Source organism: Trachypithecus francoisi, unplaced genomic scaffold (genome assembly GCF_009764315.1).
Source record: "Trachypithecus francoisi isolate TF-2019V2 unplaced genomic scaffold, Tfra_2.0 Lachesis_group13, whole genome shotgun sequence".
NCBI classification, from domain to species: Eukaryota; Metazoa; Chordata; class Mammalia; order Primates; family Cercopithecidae; genus Trachypithecus; species Trachypithecus francoisi.
In genome coordinates this window covers 5786335-5805852 of record NW_022681458.1, presented here as the reverse complement: position 1 = coordinate 5805852, position 19518 = coordinate 5786335, and the positions used below count along the sequence as shown (strand labels likewise).

Genomic DNA, 19518 nt, shown 5'->3' with positions numbered 1-19518 from the left:
TGGGAGCACTGAGGGGAGCTCTGGACAGTAACGTGCTTGGGAGCACTGAGGGGAGCTCTGGACTGTAACGTGCTTGGGAGCACTGAGGGGAGCTCTGGACGGTAACGTGCTTGGGAGCACTGAGGGGAGCTCTGGACGGTAACGTGCTTGGGAGCACTGAGGGGAGCTCTGGACTGTAACGTGCCTGGGAGCACTGAGGGGAGCTCTGGACTGTAACGTGCTTGGGAGCACCAACAGGCCCTGGGCAGGTGTGTGTGCGGCGGTTGTAAGTGTCCTTTCTCAACATGCAGGTCCGTCGTGATCTAGGGTACAGAGCTTCCCTGGGTGGTCGGGCCCCAGCGGGGTGAGAGGCCTCTCTGTGAGGGGAGGGTCCCAAGGCTCAGGGACAGCATGAGGGCTGCTAACACATTGGAAAAATATGTATACAGCAGGTCCTTAAATAATGTTTTGTTTAATTTCATTTTATTTTAACACTGATGAGAAATAAAACTGATTCCTGGGCAGGGCCACCGTCTGTGTGGGTTTTCTCTGGGTGTTCCGGTTCCCTCCCACATCCCAAAGCTGAGCAGGTGAGGTGAGCTGGGGTGTCTGAATTGCCCCAGTGTGTGTGTAGGGGTGTGTGGGTGGGTGGGTGTGTGGGTGGGTGTGGGGGTGTGTGAGTACCCTGCAATGGAACAGCACCCTGTCCAGGCCTGGTTCCTGCCCTGCACACTGAGTTGCTGGGGTGGGCTCTGGCCACCCATGACCCTGAACTAGAATAAGCATGTTAGAATATGAATGAATGAATGAATGCAAGTTATTGTAAAGTAAAAATTCATAAGGCATACAATAATCATCCAAATGCATGACAATAAATGATGCAGTATGAGAGGGCCTAGCAAGCCTGTCACATTGGTGACTGTTCTGAACTTCGTGGTGGCAGGAGGTGCTCCTGACAAGGTTCGTTTTGCAAACATTTATTCCTTGATCTAACCCACCAGCAGGACAACCACCATCACTTACTGATTCACTAAAAATTGGGCACATAATTATCTTACTTGTTATTAATCTCTTAAGGGTATGCGTAGCTTGCATTTATTTCAATGTTTACTATTAGAACTGTATTGGTCTTTATTTAGAAGTGTGGCAATCTTTTTGTGACCAGAAATATGCTGTAGGAACGTTACTCTTGTTTATATCAATTAACCTTGGGAAAACTGGCTTTGTTATACATCATTTCGCTTAAAGCTGGTTCCCAAAACCTATCGAAGACCTTAAGCGAGGACTCACTGTACCTTTTGGCTTAACTGTTGTTGAAAGGTACTTTCCGAGACCAGGTGCTGTGATAGTCACGATTTCTCTGGATTTTCACAAGCGACCCTGAGAGGCAGATAGGGCTTTTGTTGCCAATTCCATTTCGAGGTGAACCTGCAGCTTGGCAAGGTCTGTGCTTCACCCGGTCCCACCGAGAGCGAGTGGGAAGGGAACTGCCATCATCTCCGTCTTCACCAGGGTGCTCTCCTCAACATGGCCTCCACGGAAGGGCAGGGAGGAGAACGACAGCATTGCTTGCCGTGTTCTGTGTTTCAGTGCAAGACACCCCGTGGCTCCAAAAGTACATAATTCTGCAGGGGCTTTGGCAAGGGTAACAGGGGGATGAGGTCAAAGCATCTTTTGCCAAACAGTCTGCGAAGGGCACAGCGGCAAAGATGCTGCAGGCAGCGCGGGGTGTGGGCCAAGGCAAAGAGGGACTGGTAGAATGGCTTGTGCATCTGGAAGGGAAGGCAGGCGGATTAGAAATCCGGGCACGTGGAACTGACATACGTTTTCTTCCTAGCTAGACCACGGATGGGGCAAGCGGGCTTTTTATGGCTAGGTGACCCCTGATCAGCGCACGGAGAGACGCACCACTTTGTGGGAACCACCGTCTACCCGGGAGCTCGTGTGCTCTCCCACAGCACAGTTCCTGCCAAGGGAGAGGGGATTCTGACTGGGGTGACTTCAGATGCTCCAGGCGGTCTCCCCGAATTCCGTTTTGCTCTATCCTCTTTGCACAGCAGCCCTGCAGTTCCAGGGTGGCCCTGTTCATCTCCCCCAGTCATGACCAGCTCTTCCCTTTTGCCAGGGAGGGGCTCAGGAGCGAGTGCGTGGCATTGGTCTGGTCGTCAGTCATGCACACATGACTCAAGTCAGTGAAACAGAAAAAACAAACACAACTCTTCTCACTCTCTCTCTTTTTTTTTTGAGATGGAGTCTCGCTCTGCCGCCCAGGCTGGAGTGCAGTGGCCGGATCTCAGCTCACTGCAAGCTCCGCCTCCCGGGTTTAACGCCATTCTCCTGCCTCAGCCTCCGGAGTAGCTGGGACCACAGGCGCCCACCACCTCGCCCGGCTAGTTGTTTGTATTTTTTAGTAGAGACGGGGTTTCACTGTGTTAGCCAGGATGGTCCCGATCTCCTGACCTCGTGATCCACCCGTCTTGGCCTCCCAAAGTGCTGGGATTACAGGCTTGAGCCACCGCACCCGGCCTTTTTTTTTTTTTTTTTTTTTGAGATGGAGTCTAGCTCTGTCTCCCAGGCTGGAGTGCAGTGGCACGATCTCTGCTCACTGCACCCTCTGCCTCCTGGGCTCAAGCAATTCTCCTGCCTTAGCCTCCTGAGTACCTGGGATTACAGGCGCCTGCCACCATGCCCAGGTAATTTTTGTATTTTTAGTAGACAGGGTTTCATCATGTTGGCCAGGCTGGTCTTGAACTCCTGACCTCAAGTGATCTGCCTGCCTTGGCCTCTGAAAGTGCTAGGATTACAGGCATGAGCCACCGCACCTGGCCTGTTCTCACTCTCTTTTAATGGGCAGTCACCTGTGGACTTTGTTGTGGATAGATGTAATGCCCACTGCTTCCTTGGTCATATCTTGAGCAGCTGGAGCATGAAGCTGATTCACAGGGCCGGAGTAGTATGTCCTGACATGGAGCTAGGCCCGTGGATTCAGGCAGCTCTGGCCTTTCTTTGGACACTGGTTAAGAGAACCCTGGCGTTTTTCAGGCCAGCATGGGGCTCTGTGCTCCTTGAAGCCATGATACTGCAACTACTATAACAAGCTCCTGGCTGTGTGATTATGGAACCTCCAGAAAAAAAACAGACATTGTGCAAATACACCCTCATTTCCCATTCTTCCTTTTTCAGATGCATTACACTTAGCTGAATATCAGTGCAAAACTCCCCATGCAAAGAAGCAAAAGCAGACACAAGTTTTGTACTAAAGGCAGGCGGGAAGGCAGCTCTCTTGCCTGGAACGCCTCCCCAGGAATCACTTCCTTCCAGGACTCTGACACACAGAGCTGAGGGTAGGAGTTGAAAAGCACCTCGACCACAGCGGGGACCGATGCGCAGGTCTTCAGCACCTGGTGGGAAGAGGTGAAAGACGCAGCGTAGGCTGACTGGGTTCTGGGTCTCAGTGGGGAAAGGGTGGGGGGCTGTGCGGGGAAGTTCTCCCTAGCTGTGTGACCTCCCTGTGCCCAAGTCACACAGGAAACAGCAACAGAGCAGGACCACAGGGTTGCTGCAGGGATCACCTGAGTTAGTGCACACAAAGACACAAGGCAACCGCTCTGCACGGGAGCCCTTCTTCCCGTGATGATGGCCGCCCATCCAAAGTCTGGACCAAGTGCTTAAGCATCCAGGTTCCCGGGGGGCTATGCTGATGGCTTGGTAGGCCTTCTTGGCCCCCCAGAGAGCTGCTCAGAGAAAAGGAATGAAGTTCTGCTAGGAGAAGGTGTGGCCCGAGGATGGTGTTCCCAATTTCTTACCTCAATTTTCAAATGTGTCAGGAAATTGAGAATTGGGGGAGAGGAATTGTTTTGCTGTTGAATTTCCTCTTGACTTGGCATTTCCATTGTATTTTCACAGTCCCCACTGGCAAAGATTCCTATTTCCTTACTCGCAAATTTATAATTCAAGTCCATTAGCTTCACCATAAAGATGGGAACGCTATTTGCTTTTAAAAAATAAACTTTTTTTTTTGTTATGGAGAAGTTTGAACCTTCATACACAAAAGTAGCACCAACAGTATGATAAACCCATGTACCACCCCTCCCATCAACCCATGGTTAATCCTGCCCCATCCACTTCCCCTAAGATTAAAGCAAATTCCATGCATCCTATAATTTTATCTGTATTTCAGTGCATCTTTTATATGACCCTTTGAAGAAACAAAGAGAAGATGATAGCACCTGAGAAATTAACAATAGTTTTGTAATATCATGTCATATACAGTGTTTAAATTCACAGATTTCTCTTAAATGCCATTATATTAACAAAATAATTTGTTGGTTTGAATAATCATTCTAGTTAAGGCCGACATAGTGAGACTGGTTGCTGTGATGTATTTTTAGATGTCTTTTTTTGTTTCATGTGACTTATTTGTGGTGGGAACTGGGTTATTTGTAGCGTTTCTCACTGTGTGGCTTTTGCTGATTACATTCCTGTGGGGTTTGCGGACATGCTGCTCTTCCTCTGTTTTCTGTAAATTAGTAGTTGGATTTAGAAGCTGGACCAGATTCAGTTGCTGGGCGCAGTGGCTCACGCCTGTAATACCAGCAGTTTGGGAGGCTGAGGCAGGCGGATCACCTGACATCGGGGGTTGAAGACCAGCCTGACCAACATGGAGAAACCCCGTCTCTACTTAAAATACAAACATTAGCCAGACCTGGTGGCACATGCCTGTAATCCCAGCTACGCGGGAGGCTGAGGCAGGAGAATCACTTGAACCCGGGAGGCGGAGGTTGCAGTGAGCCGAGATTGTGCCACTGCCCTCCAGCCTGGGCAACAAGAGTGAAACTCAGTCTCAAAAAAAAAAAGAGGCTGGACCAAATTCAGATTAGATTTCGGAGAGGTGCAGGGCAATTTCATAGTTCTCTCTTTTTGAGGTCTAAGATTTGCCAAGTGTTGTATAATCTGTTCTTTCTACTTCTTGGTTGAGAAACCTGAAGTGATGCAGCTTTGCTAAGACCAGCTGCCATATATCTGCAACAATGACTTGAACCACTACCAGAGCCTGCCCTGCATCATGTCTGCTGGGGTTCTATGGACACAGAGTCAAACAGAAGAAAGTATTGAAGTCACTCCTACTGGCTGCTCACTTCATAGCTTGGCTCCCTTCTCCACAGCTCCAGACCTAAAACCCCTTTAAAATACAAATATGACAAACTAAAAAAAAAAAAAAAATTCATATTCCTTTGGTCAGAGATAACTACTATTAACATTTTGTGTAAGCGAATGTTTTGTGTGTTTACACAGAAAATTAATATATATGACAACAATGGGTGAATGCTTTGCATATGATTTTGAAATCTGATTTTTTCCCATGCAGAATAGATTGTGAATCTATTTACAATCAATTACTCTTTTTTGTTTGTTTGTTTTGGATGGAGTCTTGCTCTATCACCCAGGCTGGAGTGCAGTGGTGTGATCTTGACTTACTGCAACCTCTGTCTCCCAGTTCAAGCTATTCTCCTGCCTCGGCCTCCCAAGTGGCTGGGACTACAAGCAGGTGCCACCACACCCGGCTGATTTTTGAATTTTTATTAGAGACAGGGTTTCACCATGTTGGCTAGGCTGGTCTCCAACTCCTGACCTCGTGATCCGCCCACCTCAGCCTCCCAAAGTGCTGGGATTACAGGCGTGAGCCACTGCGCCCGGCCCAATATGGACTATTTACTTTTGTTTTGTTTGTTTGACCATTTGTTTTTCTTCCTTTGTGAATTGCTCAATTATGTCTTTTGCTCATTTTTCTATTGGTGTGTTCACTTCTTCACTGATTTGTAAGTACATTTTATTTATTAGGGTTATTTTCAGTACTTTTGTCTATGATGACATCATAGACAAAAGACAATACTTTTGTCTATGATGATTTTTTTCCTCCTCAATATTAATATTTCTCTTATTACACTGGCTAGAGCTTTTCAGTTCAATACTAAATAACAACATTAATAGCATGCATAATTATCTTATTCCTAACTTTAATAGGATTGTCTCTAATGTTTCACCATAAATATAACCTTGAATATTAGTTTCAAATAGATACTCTGTTCTAAGTGAAGAAAATATCTTTCTATTCCTAGGTTACTACAAAGTTTAAGATGTAATTTCATGTTTTGCCTTTTTCTAACCAAGTTGATAGAAAAAGATTTTCCAGGCCGGACATGGTGGCTCATGCCTGTAATCCCAGCACTTTGAGAGGCTGAGGTAAGTGGATCACCTGAGGTCAGGAGTTCAAGACCAGCCTGACCAACACGATGAAACCCCTTCTCTACTAAAAATACAAAAATTAGCCAGGCATGGGGGTGCACGTTTGTAATCCCAGCTACTTGGGAGGCTAAGGCAGGAGAACTGCTTGAACCCTGGAGGTGGAGGTTGCAGTGAGCTGAGATCATGCCACTGCACTCCAGTCTGGGTGACAGAGTGAGACTCTGCCTCAAAAAAAAAAAAAAAAAAAAAAGATTTTCCAATACTGACCCATTTTTGCCTTCATAAAACAGGCCCTATTTGGCTATTCTTCTATATTTAATGCACATATTATATATAAAAAATATAATTATGATATCACTATATATCAGAGAGAGATATATGTGCTATTATATATACTAGATCAGGCTAGATCTTCACTGTAATATTTATGAACAAGCCCCCTTTTCTCACTTGAAATAGTATAGTATATATAAAACAGTGCCAGACTCAATTTACTAAGATTTTTAAATCTCTTTTAATAAATAAACTTGGTTTATAGTTTTATTTTTTGAGTTATTTTTGTCAGGTTTTAACATCATGTTATGTTAACTTAGTAAAACTATCTGAGAAAATTTGTTTTTTTTTTAATACTTGGGAAGATTTTAAAAAGCAGACCATGGCCGGGCGCGGTGGCTCAAGCCTGTAATCCCAGCACTTTGGGAGGCTGAGACGGGCGGATCACGAGGTCAGGAGATCGAGACCATCCTGGCTAACACTGTGAAACCCCATCTCTACTAAAAAATACAAAAAACTAGCCGGGCGAGGTGGCGGGCGCCTGTAGTCCCAGCTACTCGGGAGGCTGAGGCAGGAGAATGGCGTGAACCCGGGAGGCGGAGCTTGCAGTGAGCTGAGATCCGGCCACTGCACTCCAGCCTGGGCGACAGAGCGAGACTCCATCTCAAAAAAAAAAAAAAAGCAGACCATTATTGGAATTAGGAAGGCACAGTAGATCTTGCATTTGACATTGTCTATGCCTGGCATTTAGTTGCAGGTCATAATTTGATATTTTTCATTTCTTTCATGTTTACTGGCACATTTTATTTTGATTTCTTGAGTCCATTTTGTTAATCTATATTTTCCTGGAAAATAATCTTCATTTTAAAGAAATTTAGCATTGCATAGGTACCAGTCAAGGTCCAATAGAAAAGAGATGGAGAGGCCGGGCACAGTGGCTCACTCCTGTAATTCCAGCACTTTGGGAGGCCGAGGTGGGTGGATCACCTGAGGTCAGGAGTTTGAGACTAGCCTGGCCAACATAGTGAAGCCCTGTCTCTACTAAAAATACAACAAAATTAGCTGGGCATAGTGGTACACATCTGTAGTCCCAGCTACTCGGGAGGCTGAGGCAGGATAATTGCTTGAACCCAGGAGGCAGAGGTTGCAGTGAGCTGAGATCATGCCACTGCACTCCAGCCTGGGTGACAGAGCGAGACTCCGTCTAAAAAAAAAAAAAAAAAAAAAAAAAAGAGAGATGGCAAGTTCGATATGGGATCATTCCAGAAGTGTTTATTGATACAGGAACTATTTAACCAGACGTGGGTACAAGGAAACTGACAAGGGTCAGGGTGGTAATGTGGGGTTGGTGGCAGAGGTATTACCATCCTGGGCTGAAGGGCCAGTCAGGTGAGCTGTCTTAGCAGAAGCAGCAATCCTTGCTTGGGGATACACAGCTAGCCTGAGGCAAAGAGCCAGCCCAGAGAATGCATGTTCTGCCCTCACTCTCCTTTCCTCCCTCCTGCTGCCAGGACACCCCACTGGCTACATCCAGCTGGAAGGCAGAGGGCTGAGAGCTGTAGAATGAGGTCCATACAGATCCATAAAGGTGGAAGGAAGAGATCTTCACTGTATCAATGAATAAGCACCCTTTTCTCATTTGAAATTCACTGTAATTGTGTTTTCAATGTTTTCCTGTTTAGTTTTGCTGGAGGTTTTTCCATTTTGCACCTTTTTTCAAGAAATCAGCTATGGGATTTTGTTGATCAGTTCTCTTTTAAAATATTCTAACCCATTAATTTTTGCCTTTATCATAATTAATTCCTTTCTCCTATCTCCTTAGGTATGTTTTGTTTCTCTTTCATGCTCCTTGGATTGACTGCGCAGTCATTTTCATAACGTTTTTTTCCTAGAGTCATAATAAAAGCAACTTTTAAAATGGTATAAATTTCCCTTTCAACATTGGTAGGGTCATAGCCAAGAGTTTTGAGGCAGTGTTTCTTTCCTTCCTTCCTTCCTTCCTTCCTTCCTTCCTTCCTTCCTTCCTTCCTTCCTTCCTTCCTTCCTTCCTTCCTTCTTTCCCTCCCTCCCTCCCTCCCTCCTCCTTCCTTCCTTCCTTCCTTCCTTCCTTATTTTGAGACAGGGTCTTGCTCTGTCACCTATGCTGCAATGCAATGGTGTGATCATGGCTCAGTATAGCCTTGAGCTCCTGGACTCAAGCAATCCTCCCACCTCAGCCTCCTGAGTAGCTGGGACTACAGGCGCATGCCACTATGCCAGGCTAATTTTTAAAATTTTTTTTGTAGAGACAAGGTCTCACTATGTTGCCCAGGCTGGGCTCAAGTGATCTTCCCACTGTAGCCTCCCAAAGTGCCGGGATTATAGCTGTGAGCCACTACACCCAGCTCATCTTTCTTAATAGTCTGCAATTAAATAACTGTTGAGGCAGTAGTTATTTGGGAGTGTGCTATAACATTTTCAAATGGTTATGTTATTGTTTAAAATTAACAGACTTTTTACTATTAGTGTTCTGGTATATTGCAATATGGCTGTCGACAGTGTCTGTTTCGGCATTAGCAGAAGTCGCATTTCATTTCTTTCAAAATATGTTTGTCACATTTATAGTTTGGGGCTACTGCACTTCATTTTTTTTTCTTGGCTCACTTGGTCTGTGATAGACAGATATGAATTAAGAATCACCTAAATTTTTCAGTCAATTTCTCTATTGTAACACAATCTTCTTTGGCACATAAAGTTTATAATGGTTATCTTTTCACCATGGACTATATCTTTGGTCAATATCAAATGAATATTTTTTCCCCTCTCATTTTGTGTATTTCCCTGGAATTCTATTTGCATATTGATATAAAAATACATTTTTTTTGGCTTGTTTTTGCCAGAATTATCTATCTCTGCTCATTCTTTTTTTTTTTTTTTTTTTTTTTTGAGATGGAGTCTCATTCTTTTGCTCAGGCTTGAGTGCAGTGGTGCGATCTCAGCTCACTGCCAGCTCCGCCTCCCGGGTTCACGCCATTCTCCTGCCTCAGCCTCCCAAGTAGCCGGGACTGCAGGCGCCCACCACCACACCCGGATAATTTTTTGTATTTTTAGTAGAGACGGGGTTCCACTGTGTTAGCCAGGATGGTCTCGATCTCCTGACCTCGTAATCCACCCGCCTTGGCCTCCCAAAGTGCTGGGATTACAGGTGTGAGCCACCGTGCCTGGCCCTCTGCTCATTCTTTAATTTTTTTTTGAAACAGAGTCTCGCTCTGTCACCCCGGCTGGCATGCAATGGCGAGATCTCGGCTCAGGGCAACCTCCGTCTCCTGGGTTCAAGCGATTCTCCCGCCTCAGCCTCCTGAGTAGTTGGGATTACAGGGACCCACCATCATGCCCAGCTAATTTTTGTATTTTTGTAGAGACGGGGTTTCACCATGTTGGCCAGGCTGGTCTTGAACTCCTGACCTCAGGTGATCCACCCACCTCAGCCTTCCAAAGCGCTGGGATTATCGGCGTGAGCCACCACACCTGGCCTCATTTTTTAATTTTAACCTTTTGTTTCAGTTTGTTTGAAATGTGTTTGCGAGTCTGTGTTGGTAAAAGGGTAGTTTAAGCGATTTTCATTTATTGTTATAAATCAAGTGTTTGGTCTCACTCCAGTCTCACTTTATTCTTTTTGTTTTTTTCTGCTTCTTGTTTCCTTTGTTTTCTGGTTCTGTTGTACAGGTATGTATTTTCTTTGGGTTCATCTTCCATATTTTGGAAGTATGCACTGTCTTTAAAATGCTATTAGTTACCTTTAAAATAAAAAAATATCAACCTAGGCCTGGTGCAGTGGCTCACACCTGTAATCCCAACACTTTGGGAGGCCAAGGCGGGCGGATCACGAGGTCAAGAGATGGAGACCATCCTGGCCAACATGGTGAAACCCCGTCTCTACTAAAAATACAAAAATTAGCTGGGTGTGGTGGCACGCACCTGTAGTACCAGCTACTCAGGAGGCTGAGGCAGGAGAATTGCTTGAACCTGGGAGGCAGAGGTTGCAGTGAGCTGAGATCATGCCACTGCACTCCAGCCTGGGTGACAGAGTGAGACTCTAAGAAAAAAAAAAAAAAATCTCTCTCTCTCTCTCTGGATATTCCATCACCCTATCTCTCACATTTCTCTCTTAACCAGTTCTTCTCCCTTCCTTCCTTTTTTTTTTTTTTTTGAGACGGAGTCTCGCTCTGTCACCCAGGCTGGAGTGCAGTGGCCAGATCTCAGCTCACTGCAAGCTCCGCCTCCCGGGTTTACGCCATTCTCCTGCCTCAGCCTCCCGAGTAGCTGGGACTACAGGAGCCCTCCACCTCGCCCGGCTAGTTTTTTGTATTTTTTAGTAGAGAGGTGGTTTCATCGTGTTAGCCAGGATGGTCTTGATCTCCTGACCTCATGATCCACCCGACTCGGCCTCCCAAAGTGCTGGGATTACAGGCTTGAGCCACTGCGCCCGGCCTCCCTTCCTTTCTTAATAATACTGGAGTTTGGGTTCAGTTTGTGATTATTACATGATCATATTTTATATTGCGTATCTCCTTCAGTAACCATTTTAGTATTTGCATTTAGTTTTACAACTCGCTTCCCAATTATTTGTCACTATTCTAGCTTGGTTGTATGCTCACCACTTGTACTTTAAGTCATCCCTTCTGTAGATATTTGCCGAGCTCCTACTAGAAGACAGGGATTGTGTTTTGTCTGCGTGTTATGATGGCCAGCTCCACCTTCACAGAGCTTTATGGTCCCAAATATAACAACAACAATGCAGGTGCTGTGGTCATATGAGGGGGAGTTCAGGGGAAGATTTCTGGATGAAGTGACATCCAAGTTGAGACCTGGCCGTGGAGCAGGAGTTAGTGGGGGGGGAAAAAGGCATGGAGAGTTCTGGGGACAAGAGTGTTCTAGGCAGAGAAAACATATTACGCCAGGTTTGGGAGGTGAGAAGGAGCAAATAATGTCGGCTGGGGAATTAGTGTGACATGGGGAGTGCTGGGCAATGAAACAGGAGAGCAAAGCAGGGAAGACCATGGAGTCCATTATCTGCCTGAGAAGGAGGCTGACACAGGGAGCACTTGCCGGGTACGAGTGGAGGAGCGGCCGGGTCTGATTTTAATTTTAGAGATATCACCAAGGCTGGGTGTGGTGGCTCAGGCCTGTAATCCCAGCACTTTGGGAAGCCAAGGCAGACAGATTACTTGAGTCCAGGAGTTTGAGACCAGTCTTGGCAACATGGAGAAATCCTATTTCTACAAAAAATATAAAAAATTAGCTGGTCCTGATGGTGTGCACCTGTAGTCCCAGCTACCCAGGAGGCTGAGGTGGGAGGATTGCTTGAGCCTAGAAGGTCGAGGCTGCAGTGAGCTATGATTGCACTGCTGCACTCCAGCCTGGGCAACAGAGTGAGGCCCTGTCTCAAAAACCAACCCAACCAACCAACCAACCAACCAAGGAAATACCACCAAGGCTGAATCTGGGGAAGAGTTTAGAGGAGACAGAGAGCCCAGTGAAGAAGACGTGTCCATCTAGGGGAGAAATGGTGGTGACCTCACCTCGGGTGGTGGCAGTCAGGAGGGTAGGAGATTTTGAGAGATATTTAAGGGGCAGAGTGGGGAGAATCTGGGGATTGATTTCCCCATTCCTGAGCTCTTCTTTAGTGTTATCTCTTTGTCAGCTGCAGTACGTCCACCTCTAGAAACCCTGAGGAAGTGTCATCAGTTGGCTTAAACCTGCCCTTCTCTGAACCAATAACTGGCAAAGGAGATTGGATTACCATGATTGGATTAAACTCATCATCTGAATTGTTGGAAAGTCAACCTCAATGTTCACTATAATGAAAGACTAATGTTAAAAACTCTTCTTAAGTGAAGAAAAAAAAAGAGAGATAAACTAAAAGAGAAAGTGATAGTAATAAAGGATAGAGTAGAGAGCCAACCCACAGATAAGTGATGTTACTGCAGAAGAGCCTAGGACAAATGGATCAGAAATAATAACCATTATTATTATGGTTTTTATATTTATATTTATATGGGGCCATTAGCCCCAGCCACTCTCCCATACTGTCCTTACCAAGGGCACCAATGCTGCTCTTGGCCCAGGCTCTGCCTTGCCAGTGGTCCATACTCTGCATCACTTTACTTGCTGTGTCAGCCATGCCTGACATGTCGATGATGTCTTCTACCTCAATGCAGCCTTCACTTGGCTTCGAGGAAGGTGTGCTCTCATTCTTTCCACCTCGCTGGTCGCCCCTCTTCAGTTTCCTTAGCTGCTGTCTCATCTCCATCCTTCAGATATTGGACTGTCTCTGCATTCAGGCCTGTTCCTTTTTTCCATTTACTCTCACTTGCTGGTGATCTTGTCTAGTTTCCTGGCTTTAAATACCATCCCTTTTCACTGACCCTCAAAGGTATATCTCCAGGTTGGCCAGATCTCTCCCTCTCAAATTTGGGCTTGAATACCCAGCTGCTTACATTGTAGCTCCACCTGACTGTATCTCACACTCAACATACCAAAAACTGAACTCCCTGGTTCACCAGGTCCCAAACTGCTGTGCTACCCATAACCTGCCCCATTCCCAGTTGACAGCAAACTCATTCTTGCAGTCTCTTGGGCTGGAATCAGAGTCATCCATTGCTCCTATTTCTCCTATACTCCACATCCAATCTGTTAAAAAAAATCCTGTTGGCTCTACCTCCAAAATATATCCAGGGTCAGATTGCCTTCCTTGTTCACACCACCATCATCCCTCATGTGAACCACAGCAACACCCTCCTAACTCATCTTTCCATGTCTGTTGTCCTTCTTCTCAAGTATCTGCTTAACATGGTGCTGAGGGGAAGATCTTTACAAAATATTGTTGGATTACGTCACTCCTCTACTTAAATCCCTCCAATGGCCAAAGTCATTACAATGTAGACCCCACACAACCTGTGCCCTCTCCCCTACCCCCCCAATCTCATCTCCTACTCCCATCCTACTAGCTCCTTCCACCTCTGGCCACACTGGTCCCCTGTGGTTCTGTGCGCAGGGCTGGCCCACTCCAGCCTTAGGCTACAGATGGCTGGTCCTCTGCTGGACTGCTCTTCCCCAGACATCCGCACAGTGGGTCCCTCACGTCTCTCAAGTCTTTGTTCAGCAGTCACTGACCCTAACTGCCCAACTGAAAATTGCAACTGCCTTCCACCCTTTTAATTTCTCTATAGTCCTTATCACCTTTTTGGTCTGCTGATCATGCTCAGTGTTTAATGCCTGTCTTCCCCATTAGAATGTAAGCTCCACATAGCAGGAATACTTCTTTCCCTTATCAGTTCACTCACTTATCCCATGTGCCTAGTATGTTGCTGGGACATGACTGGTGCTCAGTAAATACTTGCTGATAAATAATTGAAGTATTTTTTTCTTTTTCAGAAAATGCATTAGAAAGGCATGTTTTATGAACGCTTGATATCTAAAAGTGTCTTTTGTCATCAAAATGAAACTATCTTCACTGAGTCTAAAATTCTAGTGTCCAAACTTTTCCTTTCAAAATCTATAGATGATATTTCATTGTCCTATGTTACTATTACAGTACAAATATCTGACTCCAGCCTGGTTTCTATTCCTTTATGAATGGCCTGTTTTCTGCTTAAATACTTTGCCAGATTTTTCCATGTCTTTTTAGAACATTTAAGTTAGAACATATATAGGTATGTGCCTCCCGTCACTGATTTGCAGAGAACACCCTTTTGATTGCCAACCAAAAGTTAAGACTTTCAGTGCAGCTAAGTTTTCTTCTATTATATCTTTGGTTATTATTTCTGATCCATTTGTCCTAGGCTCTTCTGCAGTAACATCACTTATCTGTGGGTTGGCTCTCTACTCTATCCTTTATTACTATCACTTTCTCTTTTAGTTTATCTCTCTTTTTTTTTTCTTCACTTAAGAAGAGTTTTTAACATTAGTCTTTCATTATAGTGAACATTGAGGTTGACTTTCCAACAATTCAGATGATGAGTTTAATCCAATCATGGTAATCCAATCTCCTTTGCCAGTTATTGGTTCAGAGAAGGGCAGGTTTAAGCCAACTGATGACACTTCCTCAGGGTTTCTAGAAAAAAGGAACAACTGGATATGAACAAGGAAATGGGCCCATTGTTGCTGGAAGCCATCTTGTGGCCATGAGGGAGCCATTCTGAGGACAAAGCTGACTCACTGAGGATGGCAGAGCAGAGAGTTGGAAAGCACCAGGTTCTTTGAGGACATCATCCAGACACTGAAACAACCAATTCTGAAGCCTGCTACTTCTGCACTTACTGATATGTGATATAAAAAGATACATTTCCTTATTTAAACCTGTTTGAACTGGGTTTTCTGCTACTTGTGATTTAAACCACCTGGACACCTGTATCAGAGTCCAATCAGGCAAAGGAAACCAATCCAGGTATTTCAACCAGAAACAACTTTACACATGGAATTGATTATATAGGTAATCAAACTGCTGAGATTCCAACAAGGAGAAGGTGAAGTAGCCCAGAGATTAGCAAAATAGAAAGCTGTCATTACTCTTAGAGTTGGTGGGACAGTGGGATGAGGTAGCCTAATCAGAGTCCAGAGAGCAGGGCCATCTGCTGGAACCAAGTTGAGTCAGGGGCTACCCACTGGGGACTAGGGCCATGAAGGGAGGGGCTTCTGGTGGGTGTTGGTGTCACAGAGAAGATGCAGGTGCTGCTGGTGAAGCTACACAAGACAGAGACAGAAGAGGAGAACTACCCTGGCTTCTTTCTTCCTCCACACTCCAGTTTCCCATGGTGTCTCCCATTGGCTAAGTCCAACTAGAAGCCAGCTGATGGGGGCTCTGAGGGCAGTTTGAGGGGGCTTTCCCTTTCGCCCTGTCCCCCAGGATGCAGAGCAGGACCCAGGAACAGCAGGAAAAAGGGTCTGAGGGCACAAAGGTCAATGGCCCAGCACCCATGGATTTGATTCTTTCTTTATGAATCAACTTTGCCTTTTCCTTCTTTAGTGTATAATTCAATCTGTGCTGTTAGTTTCTTGGTATACTATCTCCTCCATCTTCCTTTTCATGTCACTCTATTGAGTTTTCATCCTAACTAGTATTGTTTCGATGGATCCCAGAGGCTATGTCTTCTTGTACTCCATAAAGGATGGCATATACTTTCTGAGATTTTCTTGGATCTCCTTTCTGTTTTCTGGATGCTGTTCTATTTTTCTTTGTTTGTCCTCTTTTCCCCCATGAATCCATTCCTTTTTCTCCTTATTAGTCTTTGATTAAGGAGAGAACCAGAGGCAAATTTTGCCAACATGCAGGGGAAGTCTGTGGTCCTGCTCTGTGCCCACCCGGGAGACTGTGGAGGGACAGCGTGCAGGGAGGGGGACGAGGGCCTGATCCAGCCCTGTTCCCAGTTGGATGGTTAGCTTGGTGGACTTGAGCTTTGGCCTGGAGGCTTCCTCCTGCTACCCTCTTCCTGCAGTTGGCAGGTTGACCTGAAACCGGGATTCCTGGGATTTTCACCTCTGCACTTTACTCTGGCTTCACAGGCGTTCCCCACTGCCTGGCTGACCTTTTTTTTTTTTTTGGTAATGTCTGCCTGACAGCCTGGAAACTTACGGCCGTGCAGCAGAAGGACATTGGGTCTGGGTCTTCCTAGACTCAGACATGAGGTTGCCTTGTTGTTGCTGTGGATTTCCTCTCTCTCTTTCTCTCCCTTTCTTTCTTCCTTCCTCTAATCTGTGCCTTCAAAGCTATTTTTTAGAGGACAGGAGCTGCTCTTTCTAGACTGGGCATCATACTGACATTGTAAGAGCTATTATCGGTGGTCCCCTCCCCACGCCCAATTATTTTTGTTCTCATCCATTACTGTCACTGAGTCAGGCTTAGCAAGCTTTAGGGAAAGAGAGAGATGGAGCATGAACACAGAGACACGGAGAGACCAAGCCGCAGAGGGAATGCCTGGCAGGTGGCCTGGGGCCGGCACAGTCTTCCCAGTCCATCTCACCAGCCCTGTCCCTCTCTGCGCCCCACACATGTTGGTATTTCCGGCTATCGTAAGCCCCACTAACATGCCATTTCCTTGTGCACGGCAATCTCTGATTTCAATTATCCCCTTCTGTGTTGGGAAAAAATCACGCCATTAAGAAGGACTCACGCTGGACCCCTCGGGATGGAGTCTGCTGCTATTTATCTGGTACCCTAGGCGATGCTTAGGTCTTGCTCATCGCAACCCTCCAGCAACCCTCCCACTGGCCCTGTCACTTCTCTGCAAAATGGTAAATGGCTCCCAGGGACCGCAGGTAACCCAGACATGCCCCACCCTGGGAAGAGCTGCCCTCCCTTAGAGCAAAAGCACCGCCTCCTCCCGCCCCTCCCCCACCGGGTCACAGACTGTGACAGAGTCTTATTGCCTGTCTCTGGGAATTCATTTTCTGTCTCTCCTCTGTTCCACCTCTCTGGGGCTCCCTGCCCCTCCCCGTCCTCTGCATCATGCCCCCTCATGTTTGCCAGGCAGCTGGCTGCCTTCATTGTTTTTACGCCAACACAGTTTAAAAATCTCCGCTGCCTCCTTGCTGTCTGCGGAGAGGCGGCTGCCACATTACTCTGACATGCTGATGTCATTAGTATCCACGCGCACTCTCTTCAGCTAATGAGGCGGCAGAAAGAAAATTAAGGGGGAAAATCACACAGGCACATTGCTTTATATGTAGATGGAGAAATAAAACAAGAGCAAGAAAAACACAGGCGCCCTACTTATGATCTCTCCTCCCTCCTCCCGCTGGGGACTGGGTGCACTGGGCTCTGGGAAAACGGGAGGGGAAGCCCTGGTTTTTGACTACTGCTACCTCAGAAATCTACCACTAAAAATCCTGTGGAATCGGGATAAGCGAAGTCTCTACCTGATTCTGTAATTAGGTAAAAAGAAAACATGAAAACTGTAGGTCTCCATTTGCAGTATGGTTAGTGCTCAGAAGCTGAGACAAGACCAGAGATTTGCAGATGTTTCTAGAATCTGCTTTTTTTTTTTTTTTTTTTTAAGACAAGGTCTTGCTCTGTCGTCCAGGCTGGAGTGTAGTGTCGCGATCATGGCCCACTGCAGCTTCTACCTCCTGAGTTTAGGTAATCCTCCTGCCTCAGCCTCCTGAGTAACTGGGACTACAGGTGCATGCCACCATGCCCAGGTAATTTATTTTTAATTTTTTGTAGAGATGGGGTCTCACTATGTTGTCTAGGCTGGTCTCAAACTCCTGGGCTCAGGTTATCCTTGTGGCTCCCAAAGTGCTGGGATTATAGGCATGAGCCCCTGCCTCTGGCCTAGACTCTGTTATTCTTGCATCAACCTCCATCCCCCATGCAAGCTATGTGAATCCTTCACCTGGACTGCCACCACCCCCTACCTTGTGTGTTCTCTACGTTGAACTTAGAAATTCCAAAATACTGATTTGATGATGTAATCTCCTTCCTTGAAAATTATGTGATCAACTCCTAATATTCCCAAGTCAGAGGCCCAGGCCCTTAAGGCCCCACTTGGCTGCCTAGTCTCAACTGGTGCCCCTAGCTGTTTCCTCTCCAGCGACTGGGTCATTTTTCCAACTGCACAGGACAACCGTGCCCGTCCTGCTCCAGGACATTTGCTCAGGACGTTTGTCTAGAATGTTTGTCCCCTGCTTCACACAGCTGAGCCTTCAGCCTTCAGATCTCGGCTCACTCATCACACACTTGAGGGAGCCTTGGACCCTGCCCCCCCCCAGCCAGGTGAAACCCCTGTTCTGTGCTTTGCAGCACTTCTCACCACAGCAACTTCACCTTGGCTGATCCACGTGACAAGCAGCCTCACCAGGGTGGGAAATACGCATGCTCCTGCTCTTCCCCGTGACTCCAGTACCAAGCACCCAAGTTCCCCCAAAATGTCTGTGGAATGAATACATAAGTACTAAAGGGATGCCCGTGGGAAGCACAGCCAATGCCTACATGACTTAGGGGAAATTGTTCATTACTGGTGTTGTCCCTGCACGTCCCCGACTGGTGGACAAGTTTGAAGTATTATTAGGATTTCATTTTTACACAGGGGAGAGTGGAAATGCAGTCCCTCTCAACCACAAATCATGCAGTTTCTGCATCTATGAGTTTCTCGTATCTGGGAAAACCGTGCGGGTCATCAGACCTGGAATGCAATCCAGAAGTCTCACCCTGAGAAAACCACCTTTGTGATCATGGCATCTCCTCTGCCAGGTGGGAGCCTGAACTCTTTACAGCCACCTGCAGGTGCGTTTCCCCGGGCTGCTGCTGGCCTCTGCACCACAGGAAACAGAAGGGCCTTTGGGAAATAGCACAAAATAGGAGACAGGGTAGGAGTGGCTGGAGTGTGCTGGCTACGCATGCTGACTGCGAATGAAAAGTGTTCATGGACGGGCATCAGGTGACATCCAGGGACAAATAGAGCTGGCCATGTAAACTGAACGGTGAATCAAGGAGGTTCCCAAATGAACACCTGTGAAGGAGGCAGGGGAGGGCAGGGGTGTGAGCCCTGGCTGGGTGCTGCTACCATCAGCTCTGTGTCCCATCTTGGAGCGGGGCTGGACTTACACCTTCCCACACTCTTTGATGCTCCATCATTTTCTGGGGTCGAGCCAGAAATATGCTCTTCAAAGAGGTGAGAAGGGCAAAGTAGTGCTTCCTTGGAAAAAGATCCCGTGGGACTTCATGACTCTTTCACAAATTCGTCTTCCAGGTAAGGAGAGGCTGAAGGAAAGAGGCCCCTGAGCACAGCCTTTTATCCAGACCAAGCATCCAGCCCACAGAGTCACCTGTGGCAGGTGCCAAACAAATTCAGGTCCACATCTGTGTGTGCTTCTCTGCCTTCCTGCCTGCTGCCCAACAGACCCAGCCCCAGCGCGTCCTGACACCTTCCAGAATCCAAACCTGCCAGAATCCACAGCCTGCCCCCTGTGCCTGCCCTCGACGCCCTGTCCCTGCCCCCAGTGTTAACTAGCGGTCAGCCGGGCAGAAAGGCCTGGCACTGT

The 19518-nt window shown here is 46.6% G+C and overlaps 1 protein-coding gene and 1 pseudogene across 1 annotated transcript in view; both read right to left on the bottom strand.

The window, feature by feature from the left end:
• Positions 1-631: 631 nt before the first annotated feature.
• ASB18 (ankyrin repeat and SOCS box containing 18) overlaps positions 632-19518 on the bottom strand; it is a 75945-nt gene continuing 57058 nt past the window's right edge. Inside the window, 2 exon segments of the mRNA XM_033229791.1 lie at positions 632-1751; positions 3267-3380. Coding sequence (XP_033085682.1) covers positions 1566-1751; positions 3267-3380 — 300 coding nt within the window. The 3' untranslated portion in view covers positions 632-1565.
• Positions 18561-18735, bottom strand: LOC117095514 (annotated as a pseudogene).